The 23,952-nt window shown below is 43.1% G+C and overlaps 1 protein-coding gene across 1 annotated transcript in view; it reads right to left on the reverse strand.

Moving 5' to 3' along the window:
* The window catches only part of LOC132538912 (histone-lysine N-methyltransferase SMYD3-like), a 156,575-nt gene extending 132,850 nt beyond the window's left edge, over nt 1–23,725 (reverse strand). The window contains exon 1 of the mRNA XM_060192110.1: nt 23,479–23,725. Within this exon, the coding sequence (XP_060048093.1) occupies nt 23,479–23,642 (164 nt within the window). The 5' untranslated portion in view covers nt 23,643–23,725. The remainder of the gene's footprint in view (nt 1–23,478) is intronic.
* Nucleotides 23,726–23,952: the final 227 nt, after the last annotated feature.

Here is a 23,952-nt window from a genome sequence, read left to right on the forward strand (position 1 = left end):
AGCTGCTATTTCTTAGTAACTTATGAACAATTTTTGTTTCTTTTATTTGATGTTTAGCTAGAGACAGAGTCAGAGAGTGAAAGATACCACAGCACAGACACTTCCTTCAATGAAGTGGGAGCCAGGATCGGGCCTGGGTAGCACACATGGCAGAATAAGCGCCCTGTTCAAGTGAGCTATTTCTCTAGCCCTTATGAATGGTTTTCATATGTCAAGTATATGGTATATGTGCCTTTTTGCATTCGAGCCCTACATTCTACCTAGTGAACTCGCTCTAGCTAGATACATGCTTTTTGGTGTTTCACAAATATCTTCTTCAGTTGCTTTGCTTTACTATTATTTTTTTTAAATAACCTATTCTTTTTTTTTAAAGATTTTATTTATTTATTAATGAGAAAGGAGGAGAGAGAGTAAGAACCAGACATTACTCTGGTACATGTGCTACTAGGGATTGAACTCAGGACCTCATGCTTGAGTCCGATGCTTTATCCACTGCACCACCACCCGGACCACTCTATTATTTTTTTTAAAAGGCTTTTTTTTTTTTATTTGATTTATCTTGCCTTTTGTTGCCCTTGTTGTCTTTTTATTGTTGTTGTAGTTATTATAGTTGTTATTGATGTCGTTGTTAGATAGGACAGAGAGAAATGGAGAGAGGAGGGGAAGACAGAGAAGATTAGAGAAAGATAGACACCTGCAGACCTGCTTCACCGCCTGTGAAGCGACTCCCCTGCAGGTGGGGAGCCGGGGGCTTAAACCAGGATCCTTCCATCGGTCCTTGCACTTTGCACCACGTGTGCTTAACCCGCTGCGCTACTGCCCAACTCCCCTATTACTTTTTTTTTTTTAAGATTTTATTTATTAATGAGAAAGAGGATGAGAGAAAAAAGAACTAGACATCACTCTGGTGCTGGAGATTGAACTCAGGACCTCATGCTAAGAGTCCATCGCCCTATCCACTGAGCCTCCCAGACCACTGCTTTTCCATTATTAAGCAATTACTTGACACAGGGAGATTTTTACTTTTACTCAGTTGAATCTATTGATCTGTCAATCTATTTTCCCTCTTATGATTCTCTTTATTATCTTTACCTCAAAGGCTAACAACAGAAACAAAACAACAACAAATCAGAGATTCTCATGGAATTATGATTCTCAAAATAGTAAATTAAAAATTCAGTGTAAGGGGGCTGGGTGGTGGAGCACCTGGTTAAGCTTACACATCACCACACAGAACAACCCAGGTTCAAGTCCCCATCTGCAGAGGAGAAGCTTCACATAAGCGGTGAAGCAGAGCTCCAGGTGTGTGTGTGTGTGTGTGTGTGTATAAAATTGGTTGTGTAGCTTTTCAGAAGTGTTCAAAAAATAAATAAAAACAAGATTTCTAGGAAAACAACCATGGAGGGTGGGGGCAGATAGCATAATGATTATTTAAACAGACTCCCATGTCTGAGGCTCCATAGTCCAAGGTTCAGTCCCCTCACCACCATAACCCAGAGCTGAGCAGTGGTCTGGTGGTAAAAAGAAAGAAAAGAAGAGGGGAGGGGAGGGGGGGAGGGAGAGGAGAGAGAGGAGGGGGGAGAGGGGGGAGGGGAGGGGGGAGAGGGGAAAGTAGAGGAGAGAAGAAAGGGAAGAAAAATGGAAAGGGAAGGGAGGGGAGGGGAGGGGAGGGGAGAGGAGGGGAGGGGAGGGAAAAGGGAAGGGAAAAGGGAAGGGGAGGGGAGGGAAGGGGAGGGGAGGGGAGGGAAAAGGGAGGGGAGGGAAAAGGGAGGGGAGGGGAGGGGAGGGGAGGGAAAAGGGAGGGGAGGGGAGGGGAGGGGAGGGGAGGGGAGGGGAGGGGAGGGGAGGGGAGGGAAGGGAAGGGAAGGGAAGGGAAGGGAAGGGAAGGGAAGGGAAGGGAAAGGAAAGGAAGAAGGTAGTGGCCCACCTGGCTGAGCGCACATGTTACAGTTCTCAAGGAACCAGGTTCAAGCCTGCAAGGGGAAAGCTTTGCAAGTGGTGAAGCAGGGCTGCAAGTGTCGCTCTTTCTCTCTCCCTCTCCATCTCCCCTCCCCTCTCAATTTTTGGCTGTCTCTATCCAATAAATAAAGAAAATTTTTAAAAATTAAAAAGTAAGCATCCATGGAGTTCCAAGGCAAGAATGAGACATTAAAAACTTAGGTGGGAGGGGGAAATGGGTGGGTGGCGGTGCCCCCTACTGAGTGCACACACTGCCATGCACAAGAGCCTGGGTTCAAGCCCATGGCCCCTACCTGCAGGGGGACAAGCTTCATGAAGGATAAAGCAGCGCTACAGGTGTCTCTCTCTCTCCCTCCCTATCCCCCTCTCCTTTCTCAATTTTTCTGTTGTAGGAACTGAGACAAAAAGAAATTAATGTAAGATGAGAAATAATGAGACAAATGAACCTAGTCTCAGGAAACCTAAGGGTTAAGTAGGCAATTATAAGACAGGCCTGTCCCTGAGGAAGAAAGCAATTCTCAGGAGTTAAAGCTGTAAACAGAGAATCCGGGGAATCTGGAAGGCAGGAGATAAATCCAAGGACAGACTCTGAGAAAACAGTCCGGGAGCCTAGGGTCCGGAGAGAGAGATAACCTCGAGATCAAAAAGACCTCCTCCCCTTCCCTGCACCTGGGGATCATAGATAACTACTGTTGTAAAGCTGACATTGTGTAGCTGAACCCTGTCATGTAGTCTGTAATCTGAAATGTATATATATCCTAATAGGACTTGGGTACGGGGTCGATTACCAGAGAGCTGGTGTGGCAGCCCCTCAGTAACTCGACCCTAGCCGGCTAGAACAATAAAGGCTCTTTGCTTTTACATCACCCCAGTCTCTTGGTGCTTCCTTAGATTTGCAGTCCAACACTGTCTCTATCCAAATAAAATAAAAAAATGTAGGGGGCCAAGTGGTGGTCACGCAGTTGAGCTCATGTGTTACAATATGTTACCTGGGCTCAAGTTCCCATCCCCACTGCGGGGTGGGAAGACAGGGAACTTCGCAAGCAGTAAAGCAGTGCTGCAAGCTTCCCTCTCTCCCTTCCCTCTTGACTTCTCTATCTCTAGTCAATAAATAAACAAACGAAAAAATAAATTTAGGGACTGGGTGGTAGCGCAGAGGGTTAAGCACAGGTGGCGCTTAAGGACCTGCGTAAGGATCCCAGTTCGAGCCCCCGGCTCCCCACCTGCAGGGGAGTCACTTCACAGGCAGTGAAGCAGGTCTGCAGGTGTCTGTCTTTCTCTCCCCCTCTGTCTTCCCCTCCTCTCTCCATTTCTCTCTGTCCTAAACAACAATGATGACATCAATAACAACAATAAAACAAGGGCAACAAAAGGCAATAAAGAAATAAATATTTAAAAATTAATTTAAAAAAAATAAACCAAAAAAAGATAAATATTTGGCTTGGGAGTGGCGGAATCTCCCCTGTGTGAGGCACTGGCACTGGATTCCACAGAGTCACATCTATCAACTTTTTTCTTTAAATTTTTTACTATCTTTATCTATTAGTTGGATAGTCGGCCAGATATCAAGAGGGTGGCGGGAGATAAGAGAGAGAAAGAGAAAATAGAGAGATACCTGCAGCCCTACGTCACCACTTGTGACGTTTTCCCCCTGCAGGTGAGGACTGGGGGTTTAAACCCTGATCCTTGCACATTGTAACATGTGCACTCAACCAGGTGCACCACCACCCAGCCCCCTCACGTGTATTTTTTTTTCAATTTTTGTACTATCTTTATTTTGTTTACCAGAAACAGCCAGAAATCAAGAGGGAAGGGGGTGATAGAGAGGGAGAGAGACAGAGAGACACCTGCAACACTGCTTCACCACTTGCAAAGCTTTCCGCCTGCAGGTGGGGACCAGGGACTTGAACCTGGGTCCTTGAGCACTGTAATGCATGCGCTTAACCGGGTGTGCCAACACCTGGGCCCCCTCATGTGTATTATCTTCATTCTAACAAGTAAATTACTACAGCAAAAGCTGGGAGGAAGGTGATTTGCCGTCTTTCATGGTAACACATTCCACTGTCAATGAAACAACAAACACAATCCTCCCTACAGACCGTCACAAATTCAAATATGACTACCAATTTTAAACTATTTTTTAAAGTAAAAGGCATAATCATTTCATACTAAGGCACTGCTACTATATTTTTACTATAATAAGCTTTATAGAGATATAGCCGAAATTTTTTCTTCTGGGGACTAGATAGTGGCGTACCGGATTAAGCGTACACAGTACAAAGCACAAGGACCTGAGCAAGGAGTCCAATTCCCCGGCTTCTCACCTGCAGGGGAGGTCACTTCACAATCGGTGAAGCAGGTCTGCAGGTATCTATCTTTCTCCCTAACTTCCCCTTCAGCTCAATTTCTCTTTGTCCTATCCAAAAAAATAAAATAAAATAAAAAATGGCCACAGGAGCAATGAACTCATAGTTCAGGCATCAAGCTCCAACAATAACCCTGGAGGCAAAAAAAAAAAAAAATTAACTTCTTTGCCATTTCTTTATACATTCAAATCAAAAGTTATGATAGATGAACAAGGGCTCAGCTTCAAGTCCCCTGCCTGCAAAGGGGAAAGCCATGGATTAGTAGTGCCTACACTAAGCCCCAATGATAACCCTGGAGGCAAAAAAAAAAAAGAAAGAGAATAACAAAAATAAATAAATCTCAAAATTAATGTTAAATATCAGAGATTGAAAACTGGGGAGAGTAGACAGCATAATGGTTATGCAAACAGACTCTCATGCCTGACGCTCCAAAGTTCCAGGTACAAGCTCCCAAACCTCCATAAGCCAAAAATGAGTAGTGCTCTGGGGGAAAAAAAAAACTGTTGGGGAGTAGGGCAGTAGCGCACCGGTTAAGCGCACGTGGCGCAAAGTGCAAGGACCCGCTGAAGGATCCCAGTTCAAGCCCCCAGCTCCCCACCTGCAGGGAAGTCGGTTCACAGGCAGTGAAGCAGGTCTGCAGGTGTCGTCTGTCTATCTCTTCCCCTGTCTTCCCCTCCTCTCTCCATTTCTCTCTGCCCTATATAACAACGACAACAGCAACAATAAAACAACAAGGGCAACAAAAGGGAAAATAAATAAATATAATAAAAAAACTGGGAAGCAGGTTCATCATCAGAAATATTGAGACTGAATGGCTGAAAATTAGCTCACTATTCTGAAAAATTCTTGGTGCTTTTCACCCTATTGTCCACCAGAGGGAGCATCACATCTATACTATATAATTAAGACGTTATGGGTCACTCCATGAGAGGAGCTCGTCTAAAATGTGAAGCTTATAAGCAACATATAGAATTAAACATAAAATCAAAGTATAGACTACACCAAAAGAATCCCATGGGAAATATCTAGGCAACTCGGAAATCTAAATTTAAAAGTACAGAAATCAGTTTGTCTTGTTTAAATGTAAATGCAAGCTACAACGATTATCTTGAAATTATATACAGAAACTGCAATTCTGACTAAGTAGGTCAGTGGTGCTGTGTAAAAGTCTGCATCAGTAACAAATTCAAAGTTGATAGTGATTCTGTTGGTCCACAGACCACACTTGTACTATCAGGAACTGGACAGCAACACAAACTGAACTGAATTTTCAATATGACTTGGTTAATTCTGACATAATTCTAGAGAACTGATTCATAAGGATTACTAAGAGCCTAGATTTGAATGGAAACATTTGGGCAGATAGTCATGAAACTTGCTATTTTGAACTTATGAAGTTGTGTTCAATTTCTTTTCATCAGTAAAAGTTTGCTGAAGAGAGGCTAGGAGGTGGCACACCCACTTGGAAGGCACACCTCACCATATGCAAGGATCTGGGTTCAAGCCCCCAGCTCCCCACCTGCTGGAGGGAAGCTTCATGAGCAGCGAAGCTCTTTCTCTCCCTATCTCCAGACTCCTCAATTTCTCCATCTCTATCATAAAAGACAACTAAATAAAAAAATAAAAAATAAGTGTGCTGAAGAGGTTGATTTCCCCTTGCATGAAGAACTTGCAATGGTCTCCCCTGTGATATGCATCTTGTGAAGGATTACTGATCCACCTCAAGACTATCCTGTTACAATGCATAGGACCTGGGTTCGAGCCCTTGATCCCCACCTGAAGGGGGAAAGCTTTGTGAGTGGTGAAGCAGTGTTACAGATGTCTGTAATCCTTCTCTCTTGATTTCTGGCTGTCTCTATCAAATAAATAGATAATTTTTAAAAAATTTTTTTAAAAGACTATCCTCACAATGACCTTTTTTTCTAGATCTACGATCAAAGTGTTCTAAGTCCCCAAAGAATAAAGGGGAAAGTTGCAGTCCTCTCATATTAAATAAATAAATCTTTTTGTGTTTGTTTAAAAAAAAATTCTCTGGTGGCCTTTTTTTTTTTTTTTTTGAACAGAGCTCTGCCTCATGGTGCCCTACAGGGGACAATTATTTTTTAAGATTTTATTTATTTATTTATGAGAATAATAGGAGAAGAGAGAAAGAACAAGACATCACTCTGATACATGTGCTGTCAGAGATTGAACTCAGGATCTCATGCTTGAGAGTCCAATGTTTTATCCATTGTGTCACCTCCCAGTGGTAACTCCTACATCAAACTGGTATCCCAAGTAGAAACATAGAAATGTTGAAGATGGTCCCATAGATGAAGCAGTAGTAGACATTAGACCCTCAGGCATGAGGTTCCAGATTCAATCTGCAGTTCTCTCATTCTCTCTTACCATTAATAAATAAAATCGGGTAAAAAAAAAAAAATCTTCCAGATAGGTTTTGTGTCTTTGAACAGCTCTTGATCTCATTAGAAAAAATGAATTGTGGGGCATAATAGTTATGCAAAGAGACTCTCATGCCTGAGGCTACAAAGTCCCAGGTTCAATCCCCCACATTACTGTAAACCAGAGCTGAGCAGTGCTCTGATAAAAAAAAAAGTCAGGCAGTAGCACAGCGGGTTATGCGCAAGTGGCACAAAGCACAAGTACCAGTGTAAGGATCCCAGTTCGAGCCCAACTCCCCACCTGCAGGGAAGTCATTTCACAAGCAGTGAAGCAGATCTGCAGGTGTCTTTCTCTCCCCCCCTCTATATCTTCCCCTCCTCTCTCCATTTCTCTGTCCTAACAATGACATCAATAACAACAATAACTACAACAATTTTTTTAAAAAGGGCAACAAAAGGGAAAATAAATAACTATAAAAAAAAACGAGCTGTGTGGTTAGGGAGGTGGTGCAGTGAACAAAAGCACTGGAATTTCAAGCATGAGGTCAAAAGTTCCTCCAAGTTCCATTCTCTAGAAGGAATCATGTTAGAATTCTGGAGTGTTCTTCCAGACCTTATGTATATATGATACATAGATGCATGTACTCCACGTACAAAGATTATAGACAGGGGGCAGGCAGTGGGGCACCTAGGTAAGCGCACACATTACAGGGTGCAAGGACCCAGGTTTAAACTCCTGGTCCTCACCTGCAGGGGGAAAGCTTCACAAGTGGTGAAGCAGAGCTGGAGGTGTCTCTCTTTTTTTTTTCTTTTTTTTTTTTTGCCTCCAAGGTTATTGCTGGGGCTCAGTGCCTGCACCATGAATCCACTGCTCCTGGAGGCCATCCCCCCCCCCTTTGTTGCCCTTGTCATAGCCTTGTTGTGGTTATTATTGTTGCTGTTGATGTTGTTCATTGTTGGATAGGACAGAGAGAAATGGAGAGAGGAGGGGAAGACAGAGAGGGGGAGAGAAAAATAGACACCTGCAGACCTGCTTCACTGCCTGTGAAGCGACTCCCCTGCAGGTGGGGAGCCGGGGGCTTGAACCAGGATCCTTGTGCTTTGCGCCATGTGCACTTAACCCACTGCACTACCACCCGACCCCGTTTCTCTCTCTTTCTCTACCTCATCCTCCCTTTCAATTTCTCTATCCAATAAAATATAATTAACAAAACAAAGATTATTATATATAATTATATATGTATATAATAATAACGGGTACATTTTGATAGTGTGAGGCACTCCAGCTTTAGTAATGAGTATAAGACATGAAGACATGTCTACACAGAGACGTGAAGCTATACTTCCAATCAATTGTAATAAGGTAAACCTATGGCTAATAAATTAAATTTGATTTAAATAAATGTAATTTTAAAACTTGGATTGTTCCACAATTTTATGTACTCAGTAACATCATGAACATTCAATTCACATCTGCACAGATCTACTTCAATGTCAGTAGCTAGGTAGTACAAAAATAGTATGGCTGCACTGTAACTTAAACAGTCACCTAGTAGTGGATATAAAAATACTCTCGCCAAGGGGGTCAGGCAGTAGCACTGAGGGTTAAGCACACATGGCGTGAAGCACAGGGATTGGCATGATCCCAGTTCAAGCCCCTGGCTTCCCACCTGCAGGGGTCATTTCACAAGTGGTGAAGCAGGTCTGCAGGTGTCTATCTTTCTCTCCCCTCTCTGTCTTCCCCTCCTCTCTCCATTTCTCTTTGTCCTATCCAACAACATGGGCAACAAAATGGGGGAAAATGGCCTTCAGGAGCAGTGGATTCGGAGCCCCAGCAATAACCCCGAAGGCAAAAAAGGAAAAAAAAAAAACTCTCTCCATTGTAATCATCAAAATGCTACAGTTAGTATCCTTGTGTAACCATTTTCTTGATTATTTATTTGCATTTCTATTAAAATCCCCTCAGTAAGATCAAGAAAACATACTGATCAACTTTGATACATACCACCATGTTGTGTTCTTCAGGAAGGGTCCCAACTCACACTTTTGTGTAAAAGGGGCTGGGCTGTGGCACACCTGGTTGAGATAACATGTTATAATGTGCAAGGACCCAGGTTTGAGCCTCTGGTCCCTACCTATAGGGGGAAAGATTCACAAGTGGTGAAATAGTGCTGTAGCTGTACATAATACAACTCTGTCTTTCTGTCTCTCTAGCTCCCCCTCGCCTCTCAAATTCTGGCTGTCTCTATCCAATAAGTAAATAAAGATAATTTTTAAGAAACAAGTATGCAAATGCTTCTAGTACATAGAAGGAATACAAGACACAACAGTTTAAAGTTATTATGAAAATTAATTAAAGTACTGCATAAGGTATAGCATGTTGAAATCTTCTCTGGCTTGCTCAGTAAGTGATGATAAATATTACTCATTCAAAAATAGTATTAGAGGGCCTGGTGGTGACATGCCTGGTTAATAAGCACACACATCTGCAGAGGGAAAACTTTACAAGTGGTGAAGCAGGGCTGCAGGTGTCTGTCTCTTAACTTCTCTATTTCTTTCTATCCTCTCAATTTCTCTAACTCTATCAAATAATAAAAGAAAAATAATATTCAATTGTCATAAACTGTAATATTAAGTAAATGTTACGTAGTTCTCTTTCCTTTCCTTTGCTAATCAAGGTCAACCCCATATTAGGCTTTATCTATCTAATGCAGTGAAATCTCTCATCATTAACTCAGAAATGGCCAAACGCAGCAGGAAGACTGAGGATGGCCCTCAAAAACCTCATATACTGGTTCCTCATCTCATCTATAGCCTAGTAGGTTATGAGAAAATCAGAACTCAATGTCACTTATTGGTTCACAACATGTAAGAGAACATACCCGCCTATCAACATGATACAAAAAAACATATTCGTGCTTTGTCTTTTATCTTGATTTTTTCAGACAGGAAAACAGAGATGCAGGGCAATGGGGGACAACCACAGCTCTGGAGCTTCCTTCAATGTAGTGGGTGTCAGGCTTGAAGCCGTGCTGCACATACGGCAAAGTAATGCACTATCCAAAAAGCATTTTTTTTAATGCCTCCAGGGTTATCGCGGGCCTCGATGCCTGCAATATGAATTCACTGCTCCTGGAGGTTATTTTTCCCTTTTATTGCCCTTGTTGTTTATCATTGTTGTGGTTATTATTGTTGTTATTGGATAGGACAGAGAGAAATGGAGAGAGGAAGGAAAGACAGAAAGGGGGAGATAGAGATAGACACCTGCAGACCTGCTTCACCGCTTGTGAAGTGACCCCCCTGCAGGTAGGAAGCCAAGGGCTCAAACCAGAATCCTTACACCAGTCCTTGTGCTTTGTGCTATGTGCGCTTAACCCACTGCACTACCGCCCGGCCGGTAAGAATGCCTGAAGCCCTCTCTGGAGATAAATAAGTTCAAATCTAAACAATGTGCCTTTTGAAAAATATTTTTTGTTTTATTTCTTTTGGATAGAGTCAAAGAGAAGTTGAGAGGAAACTACGAGATAAAAAGAGACTCCTATAGACCTACTTCGCTGTTCATGAAGCTGCTCCCTGCAGGTAGAGACCAAGGGCTTGACCTGGGGTTCTGTGCACTATACTATGCACACTCACACTCAAGCAGGTGCAGCCCCACCCAATCCCAAACTCTGAAGGTTAGATGGTATGTGACTTTCCAGCACACAGAATGCAGCAGCGATAAGAATCCAAGGATCTTCTATTCTTCCAGATACAAACAGAATAAGCAGAAATGCAAAGCAAGAAAATTTTCTCAGCAATTTTTGTTGTTGTTGTTGTTGTTGTTATGGGAAAAAGTTTGTTTCATTAAAAAAAACTTTATTCAAATATAATCATTTACTATGTTTAAATACATACTTTTAAAAATGTATTTGTTATTAATAGTTTGTTACAAGATTGTAAGATTACAATTCATAGTTCCACACCACACCCACCACCAAAATTCAGTAAGTACAAACTTTTAAGACTTAAGTTCTAATTGTATGCATAAAATCACATACATAAAAAGCAAGACCACATAACTCTAAACTTCTTTAGAAGTCACTAATAACTTCTTGTAAACCACCCCCCCGAAATCCTTTTCAGCACTTTTTAAGAATGCAAATAGGTCCACAGACTGAAAAGTTTGGGAAGTACTGGTCTATGAGATTAACAGCTTCATGAAAAATGGAAAAAGCAATAGGTGTAGGTGTGAGAAAGGGAAGGTAAGAGCACAGAACAAATGGGCAAATATGTATCAATATAGTTATAGAAATAATAGTCGGGAGTCGGCGGTAGCACAGCGGGTTAAGTGCACGTGGCACAAAGCGCAAGGACCTGTGTAAGATCCGGGTTCGAGCCCCTGGCTCCCCACCTGCAGGGGAGTCGCTTCACAGGTGGTGAAGCAGGTCTGCAGGTGTCTGTCTTTCTCTCCCCCTCTCTGTCTTCCCCTCCTCTCTCCATTACTCTCTGTCCTATCCAACAATGACGACATAAATAACAACAACAATAATAACTACAACAACAATAAAAAGACAACAAGGGCAACAAAAGGGAAAATAAATAAATAAAATTTTTAAAAAAAGAAAAAGAAATAATAGTCAACCCATATCTGTGACCTTGGGAGAACTTCAGTTTCCAACATAGGGAATGGGGACACAGAATTCAAGTGGTGGAAAAGATATGGAATTATACTATACCCCCATTGTCTCATAACTTTGTAAATCAGTGTTAAATCATTAATAAAAATATTAATTAATATTAACAGCTGCATGATAGCATATGTTAAAAACAGCAAAACCAATAAGCCTTGGTTCATTACTTTTTTTCTTTCTGTAAAGATCAGAAGTAACTGTGTTTGGGCCAGGCAGTAGAGCACGTGGCTAAGCACATATCACAGTGTGCAAGGATCTGGGTTCAAATCCCTGGTCCCTACCTACAGGGGAAAGCTTCACAAGTGAAGCAGAGCTGTAGGTGTCTATCTCTATTCCTCTCTATTTCCTCCCTCCCCTTTCAAAAAAGAAGAAGGAGAAGGAGGGGGAGGAGGAAAAGGAAAAGTAGTAGTAGTAACTGTGTTGAGGAATACCATGGCTCTCAGAGATGGTAGTACAGGAAGAGAAGAGAAATCCAAGTACAAGGGGAAAAAAGTGAATAAATCAATGATTCCCTCCATTACAAAAAGATCTCAAATTCAAAGCTGACACAACAGTTGTGACACAATGGACACTTGAGTGGCTGGTCCTGAAGATGTGCTGCCATTTGGAAAACTCAGGATCCCTTACTACTGGTAGCAAATTATTGAGCACTCGGTACCAGTAGAAGTCACAACAGCAATGGTGAGGGTAAGTCTGTACAGTTGATCCAGGCACCAGATTCCATCCCTGTACCCTCAGTTGTTCTGTTCTTGAGCCCTCTGAACAAGCACCAAGCTGGTCTGAAGAACAACTTACTGCTTGCTATCCAAATGATAACTGGGTCCTCTGCTGTGCCAGTCACATGGGCCCAGTGTTTTCAGACTCAGGTCTCAGCCATAAGGCCCTCTCCCAAATCTCCTTGTAGAAGAAAAAGAAGCAAAAGAAACAGGAATTTTAATACCCACTTAGAAAAATGAAGATCATATCCATACAGCTCATTCCCAACCTTCCTATGAATCTGGTCACCTTACTTTATTTCAAGTCCTTGTCCTTCAGGTGAGCCCAGTAGCTAGTTCTTAAAGCCCTCTCTCAAGGTTCTCTGCTTTGTGGGGAGTCCTGTGACATTCAGGTCCCTTCCTCATCCCCAACCCCCAAATGTCTCAAGAGTATGTAATACCACAATGGTTCACTTCCACCTGGTGCCGACATATTTCATAAAATCAGCTATAAACCCACAGCATGCCTTTTATCCATTACTTGAATAAGCGAGTGGGGCTTCCATTTGACTTTCTATTCTACTGGGTTGTTAGAAAGGTCATGAAGTATTTTGCATAGAAAACATAAAGTGACTTTTCTGACAATCCAAAGACAGCTTTTAAAACTTTATTTAGGAATCCAAAAAGAGAATTCTATCTCTACTGAAACATCCATCCCAATGCCTATCATTCTGAATAACGTATTTAGAAAATTCACCTAGCAACTCAGCCTCTCAGTTTCCTGACTATTTTAGTAAGCATTCCTTATCCCAGCCACTTTCTGCCATACCCTGGCCCTTACCATACCAATATGTATACTACTTCTAAAGCACAGAAATGGGAGTCAGGTGGTAGCGTAGCGGGTTAAGCACACGTGGCGATAAGAGCAAGGACCAGCGTAAGGATCCTGGTTCAAGCCCCGGCTCCCCACCTGCAGGGGCGTCGCTTCACAAGCGGTGAAGCAGGTCTGCAAGTGTCTATCTTTCTCTCCCCCCTCTGTCTTCCCCTCCTCTCTCCATTTCTCTCTGTCCTATCCAACAATGACATCAATAACAACAACAATAATAACTACAACAATAAAACAATAGCAACAAAAGGGAATAAATAAATATTAAAAAATAAATAAAGCACAGAAGTGTCATTCTATCACTGTTCTGGCAACTTCAGCACCTCTCATCTATGGATCCTACCTCATTTCAGTCTATCACCCTTCTCATAACCTTCATTCTTAGTTTAGAAATTACAGTACATCATTTCACCCTCTGGCCTACAACTTTAACTCCTCTTTCTCTCCATCCATCTTATTAACTTGGCAAACCTGGGAAAGCCCAATTAGCATATTCAAATAAGGAGAAATAAAAGTATCACCATGTTAACTGCCCTTACTGTAAGTTGTGAGCACAACTTTTAAGTGGACCCAAACTCACATTGGACTTATCAAGTCACTCTTCTCTCTAGAAGACTATTTGAGCCACTCAGGGACCACTTCTCTGCTTAATCTGAAACCTCTCACTTACTATGGCCTGCCTTCTCTGGCAACTCTTCTTATCCCGACAATGAGAGTATTCCCTCCTGCCTTCACCCCATATTCAGTCCTGGTCAAGATGGAAGACCCCACTAAAGCATTCTGTTTGTGCTTTACCATCTCACCTTTCCGGATGTTATGCTACATCCTACCTCTGGCATCCATAGCCTTGACCTTTAGGCTAGAAATACACAGCCATGTGTCGTGATGCTTCCTATTTCACAGGCCTCTAATTTTTCCTTCACATCTCTCACAGTACTATGAGAAGCATTTCAGAATCCCTACCATGGGTTCATCTAGATACTCATTTCTTTATCACTTCTGTGCTACAGCCCCCAATAATGACGTAGCTCCAACCTAGACCTCAAGATTCCAAATGAGACCAGAGTCAGGGGGTCTTCTACTTTTAAATACCCCCTTTATCGACATACCTTTTCCACAAACCCAGAAATCTGGCCAAATGGGGAAGATCAGAACATAAATTTCTCAGTCTGTTTTCCCTACCTGTCCCCCTTCTTCCCATAATCCACCGGGACTAAAAACGAAGGACTTTCCAATTCAAATCCATCTGCCTTCCTTCAGGGAGACATTAAATCTCACCTTGACCCATGATGAAAATTATCTCCTTTTCACCCTACAGAAGAAACTCTCATTAGCATTTGCCAAAAGTAGTTACTGATATGGAAAGTGCAGGCATCTTGGAACTTAAAAAAGCCAAAAACAAGCATTGAGTGCCTTAGAATTTCCCAAAATGTTATCCCTTCATAACGTCAACAGCATCTCCAAGACTTCTAAATCTCCTAAGACTTAGGTTACTACTTCAGGGCATGGGGAGACTTAAAAATAAATAAAATAAAATTACAATGGAATTTGCCACATTTATCCACAGCAAACAAACAAAACACAAACTTGCCGATCTCTTCCAGTACCATCAAACTAAGAATGCACGCAACAATAGAGAAAAGATCATATAAATTATTTCAGGTTACTATTATTGTCACTTTAATCTTTCTCCAATTTACACAGTTCATTTTGTTTTCTACATATATGAAAAATCAAAAGGCTATTCTTAGTGAGGATAAAAGCAACAGTCCATGAAATAGGTTCAATATTCCTTGCTAACAAATATAAATATGGGAGGAAGTTCTGGTACTGTGACGTCTTTTCTCCTCTTTCTTTTCTTTCTTTTTTTTTTTTTAAATAATTTATTTATTGGAGGCCAGCCAGTAGCACAGCGGGTCGCACATGGCACCAAGTGCAAGGACAAGCAAAAGGATACCGTTCAAGCTGCCAGCTCCCCACTTGCAGGGGGAGGGGGTGGGGGGGTCGCCTTACAAGTAGTGAAGCAGTTCTGCAAGTGTCTATCTTCTCTCCCCCTCTCTGTCTTCCCCTCCTCTCTCGATTTCTCTCTGCCCTATCCAACAACAACAATGACAACAATAACAATAATAACAAGGGCATAAAAAATGGTCTTCAGGAGCAATGGATTTGTAATGCAGGCACTGAGCCCCAGTGATAACCCTGGAGGCAAAAAATAACAGTGATGTATTTATTTATTTAGAAGAAATATAAGAGGAGAGAGGAAAAGAATCAGATGATCCCTGTAGCTAGTGCTTGAAGCCCTCTCTCAAGATTCTCTTCTTTGCAGGAAGTCCTGTGACACTGGTGACCTCATGGCTGAGAATACAATACTTTATCTACTGTGCCACCTCCCCGACTACTCTTTCCCCCTCTTTCTATCATTCTCTTTCTCTCTGAAAAACTCAGCCTGGAGTGGCATAAGTAAATGAAACTGAAACACCTTATGAACATAGCCCAAAGTCAAAGGAAATAAAGTAACATTTTATCATAGTAAATCATTTGGAGATGAATGAAATAGCTGTAAGTATCTTCTACTTCGCTTTCAATCACCATAAAATTGCTTCTTCTTCTAGCGTTTGCCCTTCTTCCGTAGCCAGTCAACAGCGTCAGGTTGAGCCTGATGTAAAGTTTCGAGACCTCCTTTGAATCTGGAGAGGTGGCAGTCGTTGACTATGTGGGTCATAGTCTGTCTGGAGCCGCAGGGGCAGTTCGGGTCGTCTCTGGCTCCCCAGCGATGGAACATAGCGGCGCACCGGCCATGGCCTGTTCGATAGCCATTGAGGAGGGCCCAATCATAACGTGCTAGGTCAAAGCTGGGTTGACGCTTGCAGGGGTCTGTGATGAGGTGTTTGTTCTTGACCTCAGCTGACTGCCAGCTCTGTTTCCAAGAGACTGGAACAGAGAAGTTCAGTGTAGGCGTAGGGGACCAGATTGGGTGATGAGACGTCAAGCGTTGAACAGGGTGGGCGAAGATATCCGCGTAGATTGGCAGGTCCGGTCGAGCGTAGACGTGGGAAATGAACTTAGATGATGCCGCATCCCGATGAATATCTGGCGGGGCGATGTTGCTAAGAACTGGCAGCCATGGGACCGAGGTGGAACGGATGGTTCCAGAAATTATCCTCATGGAGGAATGTAATTTGGAATCAACCAAGTGGACATGGGGGCTACGGAACCATACTGGGGCACAGTATTCTGCAGTGGAATAGCATAATGCCAGAGATGATGATCATAGTGTGGAAGCGCTCGCGCCCCATGAGGAGCTGGCCAGTCTTGCAATGATGCTATTCCTCGCGCCCACCTTTGCTGCAGTTTTTATGAGATGTTTGTGAAATGACAGAGTGCGATCGAGAGTAACGCCAAGATAGACTGGCTGGGCTTCATGCCGGATTCTCGTATCGCCAAGCTGCACATTAAGCTCACGCGAGGCCGAGGCATGGTGTAGATGGAAAACAGATGATACCATTTTTGCAGTGCTAGGGATTAGTCGCCATTTTTTACAGTAATCAGATATCAGAGACATGTCTTTCCTGAGTGTTTCCTCGAGGATGTCGAACTTGGATGCCTGAGTTGCACAGCAGATGTCATCGGCGTAGATTGCTAATTATTGTAGACTACTATTTTCAGTTCCATTTCTTAATTCAAGTAGAGACGACAGAGTAAAAAGGCAAACTAGGGAAATTTTCTGCCAGATATTCATACTATAAACTAAGAGTTTACTAAGTGCCAAATGATGTGACTACAAAAACTGAACGAGGGAGTGTCAGAGAAATAGCTCAGATAGTACAGAACACAGGACTTGCAAGCCCGAGGCTCCTAATTCAATCCTTGGCATTGTATCTACTGGAATGATCCTCCAGTTTCTATCTTTCATATGAAACTCCATGTCTAGTTCATATGAAATGAAGAAATCTTGTCTGTTTTAAATTGAAAGGTTTAATATCTACTCTCTAGAACTCTGTAGTTGATGATGGGTAAAGAAGCAAATGTTATCTATACATGATAAGAAAAAGGAACTGGAGCCAGGTGGTGGCTCACCTGGTTGAATGCACATGTCACAGTACACAAGGACCCAGGTTCAAGCCCCTGGTCCCCACTTGCATGGAGGAAGTGGTGAAACAGGGCTGCAGGTGTCTCTGTCTCTATCACCCCCTTTCCTCTCAATTTCTAGCTGTCTCTATCCAATAAATAAATAAAGGTGGAAGGAAGGAAGGAAGGAAGGAAGGAAGGAAGGAAGGAAGGATGGATAAAGGGAGGGAGAAACCTTGGTATAATGTACAAAAATTAAAACTCTGGGGTGGGGGTGGGGGGGAAGAGTTCAGGTCCTAGAACATGATGGCAGAGGACCTAGAGGGAGCTGAATTGCCATGTGGAAAACTGAGAAATGTTACATATGTACAAATTACTGTATTTTACTGTTTAGGGTTAAACCACTAATCCCCCAATAAGGGATTAATAAAAAAAAAATAAAAAAGAAAGAGAGAAACTACTAATCCAGAAAGTGGTACAGTGGATGAAGCATTAGACTCTCAAACAGGAGGTCCCAAGTTCAATTCTCAGCAGCACATGTACAAGAGTGATGTCTGGGGGACCTGGGCAGTAGCGCAGCAGGTTAAGCACACATGGTGCAAAGCACAAGGACCAGCGTAATCATCCCGGTTGGAGCCCCTGGCTCCCCACCTGCAGGGGAGTCCCTTCACAGGCAGTGAAGCAGGTATGCAGGTGTCTATCTTTCTCTCCCCGTTTTCCCCTCCTCTCTCCATTTCTCTGTCCTATCTAACAATGATGACATCAATAACAATAACAATAATAACTACTACAACAATAAAAAGACAAGGGCAACAAAAGGGAAAATAAATAAAATTTTTAAAAAAGAGTGATGTCTGGTTCTTAATCTCCTCCTATCTTTATTAATAAACAAAATCTTTTTTAAAAAAAGAAAGAAAGAGAGAGAGAGAGACGAGGAAAGAGGAAAACTACACCCCAATAAAAGGTATTTAGTAGAAAATTGCATGAAACAGTGTGCCAAGTGTCCTGGGAATTGACTCAGTAGGTAAAGCCTAGGAACTCCCAAGCAAAAAATCCAGAGTTCAGTGTGGTGCGGGAGGTGGTGCAGTAGATAAAGCATTGGACTCTCAAGCATGAGGTCCTGAGTTCAATCCCTGGCAGCACATGTACCAGAGTGATGTCTGGTTCTTTCTCTCTCTCCTATCTTTCTCATTAATAATTAAAAAGAAAAAATCCTGAGTTCAATCTCCAGCACTGCACAAGTCAATGATGCACACATGCATGCACACACACACACACACACACACTTTCTCTCTTTCTCTCTCTCCCTCTCTCTCAAATAAATCTTTAAAAAAAATGTTTAGGGAGTCGGGCTGTAGCGCAGCGGGTTAAGCGCAGTTGGCGCAAAGCACAAGGACCGGCATAAGGATCCCGGTTCGAACCCCGGCTCCCCACCTGCAGGGGAGTCGCTTCACAGGTGGTGAAGCAGGTCTGCAGGTGTCTATCTTTCTCTCCCCCTCTCTGTCTTCCCCTCCTCTCTCCATTTCTCTCTGTCCTATCCAACAACGACGACAACAACAATAATAACTACAACAATAAAACAACAAGGGCAACAAAAGGGAATAAATAAATAAAATAAAATATTTTTTTAAAAAAATGTTTAAGGCTCTCTTTGGCTGCGGCTTCTTTTCCTGGTCAGATGCATCTTGGCAGAGGTGCTTCAGGCATCCATCCGCCATGTCTACTTCTCCTGGGAACTGAACAAGTGTGACTCTGCTAGCCGGTAAACTTTTAGACCCCTCTACAACCATGAGCAACCTTTACCAGAGCTTATAATTGTTCATCTTATGGGACGAAACTTTTGATAACTATGCTTAGACTTTAAGGACGAAGCGTACACTTAATCTTTGATGAAAGTGCTTATTTTGCCTTTTACCTGTTTCACCCTAATAAACCTTGTATTGTTTAAACCAGTTAAATAAAATAAAAGAATGTTTAAAAGAAACAATATATGCTGGAAGACAGAGGCTTGAACTGGCTCCTTGAGCACTGTAGTGTGTGTGTGTGTGTGTGTGTGTGTGTGTGTGTGTGTGTGTTTAACCAGGTGTGCCACCGCCTAGTCCCATGAAAACTAATTTGCACTTCAGAAGCACTATGACCACTGAAGTGGAAGTTTTCAAAAAAGCACCTGCCACCATAGCACTAGTAAACTATATCTAGAAATCTGATATGTGATTTTATTCATTTTGGTAATTGCAAAGAAACAAGTGTTCATTAGTATGAGACTCCATTTGCTTGTTTTAGTTTTGTTTCTTTTTTTCTTTTTTTAATTTATTTTTATTTATTTATTCCCTTTTGTTGCCCTTGTTATTTTATTGTTATTGATGTCGCTGTTGTTGGATAGGACAGAGAAATGGAGAAAGAAGGGGAAGACAAAAGAAGGCGCGAGAAAGATAGCCACCTGCAGACCTGCTTCCCCACCCGTGAAGCGACTCTCCTGGCAGGTGGGGAGCTGGGGGCTCAAACCGGGATTCTTACGCAGATCCTTGCGCTTTGCGCCACCTGCACTTAATCCATTGCGCTACCGCTCAACTCCCTGTTTCTTTCTTCTTTTTTTTTTTAAATATTTATTTATTCCCTTTTGTTGCCCTTGTTTTTATTGTTGTAGTTATTATTCTTGTTATTGATGACACTATTGTTGAACAGGAAGAAAGAAATGGAGAGAGGAGGGGAAGACAGAGATGGCGCGAGAAAGACACCTGCAGACCTGCTTCACCGCTTGTGAAGCGGCTCCCCTGCAGGTGGGGAGCCGGGGGCTCAAACCCGGGTCCTTACGCTGGTCCTTGCCCTTTGCGAGTCCGCGAGCTTTGCGCCCCGTGCACTTAACCCGCTGTGCCACCGCCCAACTCCCTTGTTTTCGTTTTGTTTGGAGGATAAGCATTCCCTGAAATGCCTTTCCTTCCGGTCATGTTTGCTGACGACCTTACAATATGAATACTGGTGGCAAGTAGTGCCTGTTTCCTCTCCTAAAAGCCAAAATGGCAGGGAGTCGGGCGGTAGCGCAGTGGGTTAAGCGAAGTGCAAAGGCCGGCTTAAGAATCCCGGTTTGAGCCCCCGGCTCCCCACCTGTAGGGGAGTCGCTTCATAGGCGGTGAAGAGGTCTGCAGGCGTCTCTCTCTCCCCCTCTGTCTTCCCCTCCTCTCCACTTCTCTGTCCTATCCAACAACAACGGCATCAATAACAATAACCATAACAACAATTAATAAAACAACAAGGGCAACAAAAAGGGAAAATAAATAAATAAAAAAATTTTTTTTAAAGTTAGTATCACAAAGAAGCATGGCTGAGAGTCCTCCAGCAATAACCAGTTTTCTCAAGGTAGCAGTTTTCTCAAGGTAGCAGCAGGGCCCAGTGGCATGGTGTTCCAATAGTATCGATCAGAGCACATCACCAGAAGTAATGTATTCCCCAGTTCCAACTCCAATCACTTCTCTTTTTTTAACATTTATTTTTATTTTTTAAGATTTTATTTATTTCTTAGTGAGAAAGATAGGAGGAGAGACCCAGACATAACTCTGGAACACGTGCTACTGGGGATTAAACTCCAGACCTCATGTTTAGGAGTCCAATGCTTTATCCACTGTGCCACCTCCCGGACCATGCCTCAATCACTTTTTTTTTGCCTCCAGGGTTATTATTGGGGTTCAGTGCCTGCACTACGAATCCACTGCTCGTGGAGGCCATTTTTTCCCATTTTTTTTGCACTTGTTGGCCAATCACCTCTGAACTGCAATTCCACTGACTGTAGAATTCTCCTGCCCATTTTCAGAGCCATAATTCCTTAAGTCTGTTTTTCCCCTCTAGGCCTAAAATTCCTTTTCTGGAAAATAGCAATTTCATATGTCATGTAATTCAAATTATACACACACACACACACACACACACAACAGGAGTACCACTGGGGCTCTGTGCCTGCACAACAAATCCAAATTAAATTATATTTAAACACCAGAGCACTGCTCAACTCTGGCTTATTGTGGCGCAGGGGATTGAACCGGGGACTTTGAAGCCTCAAGCATGAGAGTCTCTTTGTATAACCATTACACTATCTATCCCCAACCCCCACATCTTCTCCATGAAGTAATATTTCTAGGCTTAAACAGCAAGTTCTCTACTTTTGACTACAGTAAGTCCTCAACATTACAGATATTGGCAGGCGAGAATTCTACCACTGAAACCCCAAGCAATGTCATAAATATTAGAAACTTCAACTTTAAGCAAAAGCACTTATTTAAAATAAATAAATAATCAAGTCCTGAAGCTGGGGAAATAGCATAACGGTTATGTAAAAAGATTTTCATCCTGAGGCTCTGATATGAGGTATCAGGTTCAGTCTCTTGCATCACCACAAACTAGAGCTAATCAGTGCTCTGGGAAAATAAATTGATGATGATGATGATGTGGTCTGGGAGGTGGCGCAGTGGATAAAGTATTGGACCCTCAAGCATAAGTTTCCAAGTTCAGTTCCCGGCAATACATGTACCAGAATGATGTGTGATTCTTTCTCTCCTCCTTTACATTAATAAATAAATTTTTTTAAAAATGATGATAAAGATAAATCAGGCTGTCAAATAACACCCTTTAATTCAAAGGGCTACTGGTTCTCTCATCAATGTCATAACAAAAGTAAATAAAACCACATCAAAGGACCTGCTATGAATTCAAATTTTGGATACACCCCCCCACCAAAGGATTCAACAGGATGAAGAGTTCAATTTTCCCTCATTTACTTTAAAAAGAATCACAGAGATCTATGACTTCAAATGTCTGAAACCTCAGCAAAAAATTTAAGTCTTAAGAGTTCCCTCCAAAGTCAACAACACAATTACTACTGTTTGATAACTCTAAGGTACAAAATGAAACAAAATAAGGAGTTAACAAGATTAATGGTCAGGCTAGTGATAAGAGTTTCCAACTTAACCTCTTTCTTTATGCAACCTGACTTTGGGTTAACAAATCTGAAAGAACAATCATGGAAAAACACCCACCCTTCTCACTCTGAGCTCTTATCTCTGGCATAACAGGAGATCAAAATCATTTGTTGCTTGAATACAATTGTTATAATTATACTTTTAATGCATATTTCCACAAACTGCTTTTTTTTTTTTTTCCTTTTTTTAACCAAGCACTACTCAGCTCTGGCTTATAGTGGAGCTAGGGACTGAACTTGGGACGTGAGAGCCTCAGCATAACCATTATGATATCGCCCCATCTCACAAACTGCTTTTACATAGCACTTTACTTTGGTGCAATAGTCCCATGAATTCAGAATTCAGTGCCCCATGAATCTCTCCATCTAAGTTGGTTATTGTCTTTTTCTTTTTTGCCTCCAGGGTTATCGCTGCGGGGGTTGGTGCCTGCACTATGAATCCACTGCTCCTGTTGGCCATTTTTCCCATTTTGTTGGCCTTGTTGTAGTTGTTGTTGTTTTATAGGACAGAGAGAAATCAAGAGGGCAGGGGAAGACAGGAGGAAAGACAGACACCCGCAGATCTCGGTTCGAGCCCCCGGCTCCCCACCTGCAGGGGAATCGCTTCACAAGTGGTGAAGCAGGTCTGCAGGTGTCTATCTTTCTCTCCCCATCTCTGTCTTCCCCTGCTCTCTCCATTTCTCTCTGTCCTATCCAACAACGACGACATCAATAACAATAACTACAACAATAAAAACAAGAGCAACAAAAGGGAAAATAAATATTTTTTAAAAATAAAATATATATATATATATATGTTAAGAAAAAAACAGGGTTGGGTGGGGGTATAGCATAATGGTTATGCAAAGAGACTTTCATGCCTGAGGCTCTCAAGTCCCAGGTTCAATCCCCCATACCACCATAAGCCAGAGCTGAGCAGTGCTCTGGTAAAAAAAAAAAAAAAAAAAAAAAAAAAAACAGGGTTAGCTGCACAACCATCAAATGCAAAGCACACTTAGCCTTCCACTACTGCATGGCTACTTCAGCCCTTCTGAGATAGGCTGCATATCGCTCTCTCACTGATCTCCTAGAGGTTCCTTTAAGACGCCTCTTTATCCTCACATCCCGAGGTCAAGGAGAATCTGGACCACAAGAGTTGCTCTGAAAACACAGGCATCATGGGGCCATCTGCAAACCCCGTTCTTCCGGGAGCTCCCACCCAGCCGCCAAATTTGATTTCCAGTGCAGCTCGCAGCTGCACGCAACAGGCTTCGTGCTCCTCGGCGACGTGACCCAGGGCCCCGGGTTCCCCCCAGTTGCTACCGGAGCCGGGAAGGGGAGCAGCGGCTGCCATTCCTCCCAGCAGAGACGCAGCGGCTGAGCCAGGGACTCCCAAATCCAGCGACGGGACGGCGCCCCCCAGAAGCGCGCACCGGAGTGCGGGGCCGCCAGGCAGAATCCCGGGATCCCGGACCCGCCCGCCTCGCGAGGCGCCGCGCACCTACCCGAGGAGGCAGTGATCGCAGACCACGCCACGACTCCCCTTGCACACCGTATATGCCAAGGGGTCCGAGCGGAAGAGCAGTTCTCCCGGGTGCAGCGGCGCCACGGCGCGCAGACCGTGTCCCCTGTCGGCAGTACGAAACTTTTCCACCTTGCGCCGCTCCATGGTAGCGAAGCCCGGGTACCTCAGACAGCCGCCTCAGACGGCAGCCGGAGTCTCGTGGGTGGCCTGCAGCCCCGCGCCTGCGCCTGCGCCCCGCTCAGTGACCTGAGCCCGAGGGGCGGGGCTGGCGCGCGGGCTCTGCGCGCATGTGCAGACGGTGTCTGAGGAGCAGCCGGAGTGTAGGTAGGACTCTGCGCTGCCAGTAGTTACTTCACGTCTTATGGCTGTGTATTTGTGCCCAAGCTGGCTCCTCAGGGAGAGGCTTTATTTACCCCCTTTTTTCAGAATTCTCACTTAAGTCTGTATGTATTTA

This window comes from Erinaceus europaeus, chromosome 6 (genome assembly GCF_950295315.1).
Source record: "Erinaceus europaeus chromosome 6, mEriEur2.1, whole genome shotgun sequence".
NCBI classification, from domain to species: domain Eukaryota; kingdom Metazoa; phylum Chordata; class Mammalia; order Eulipotyphla; family Erinaceidae; genus Erinaceus; species Erinaceus europaeus.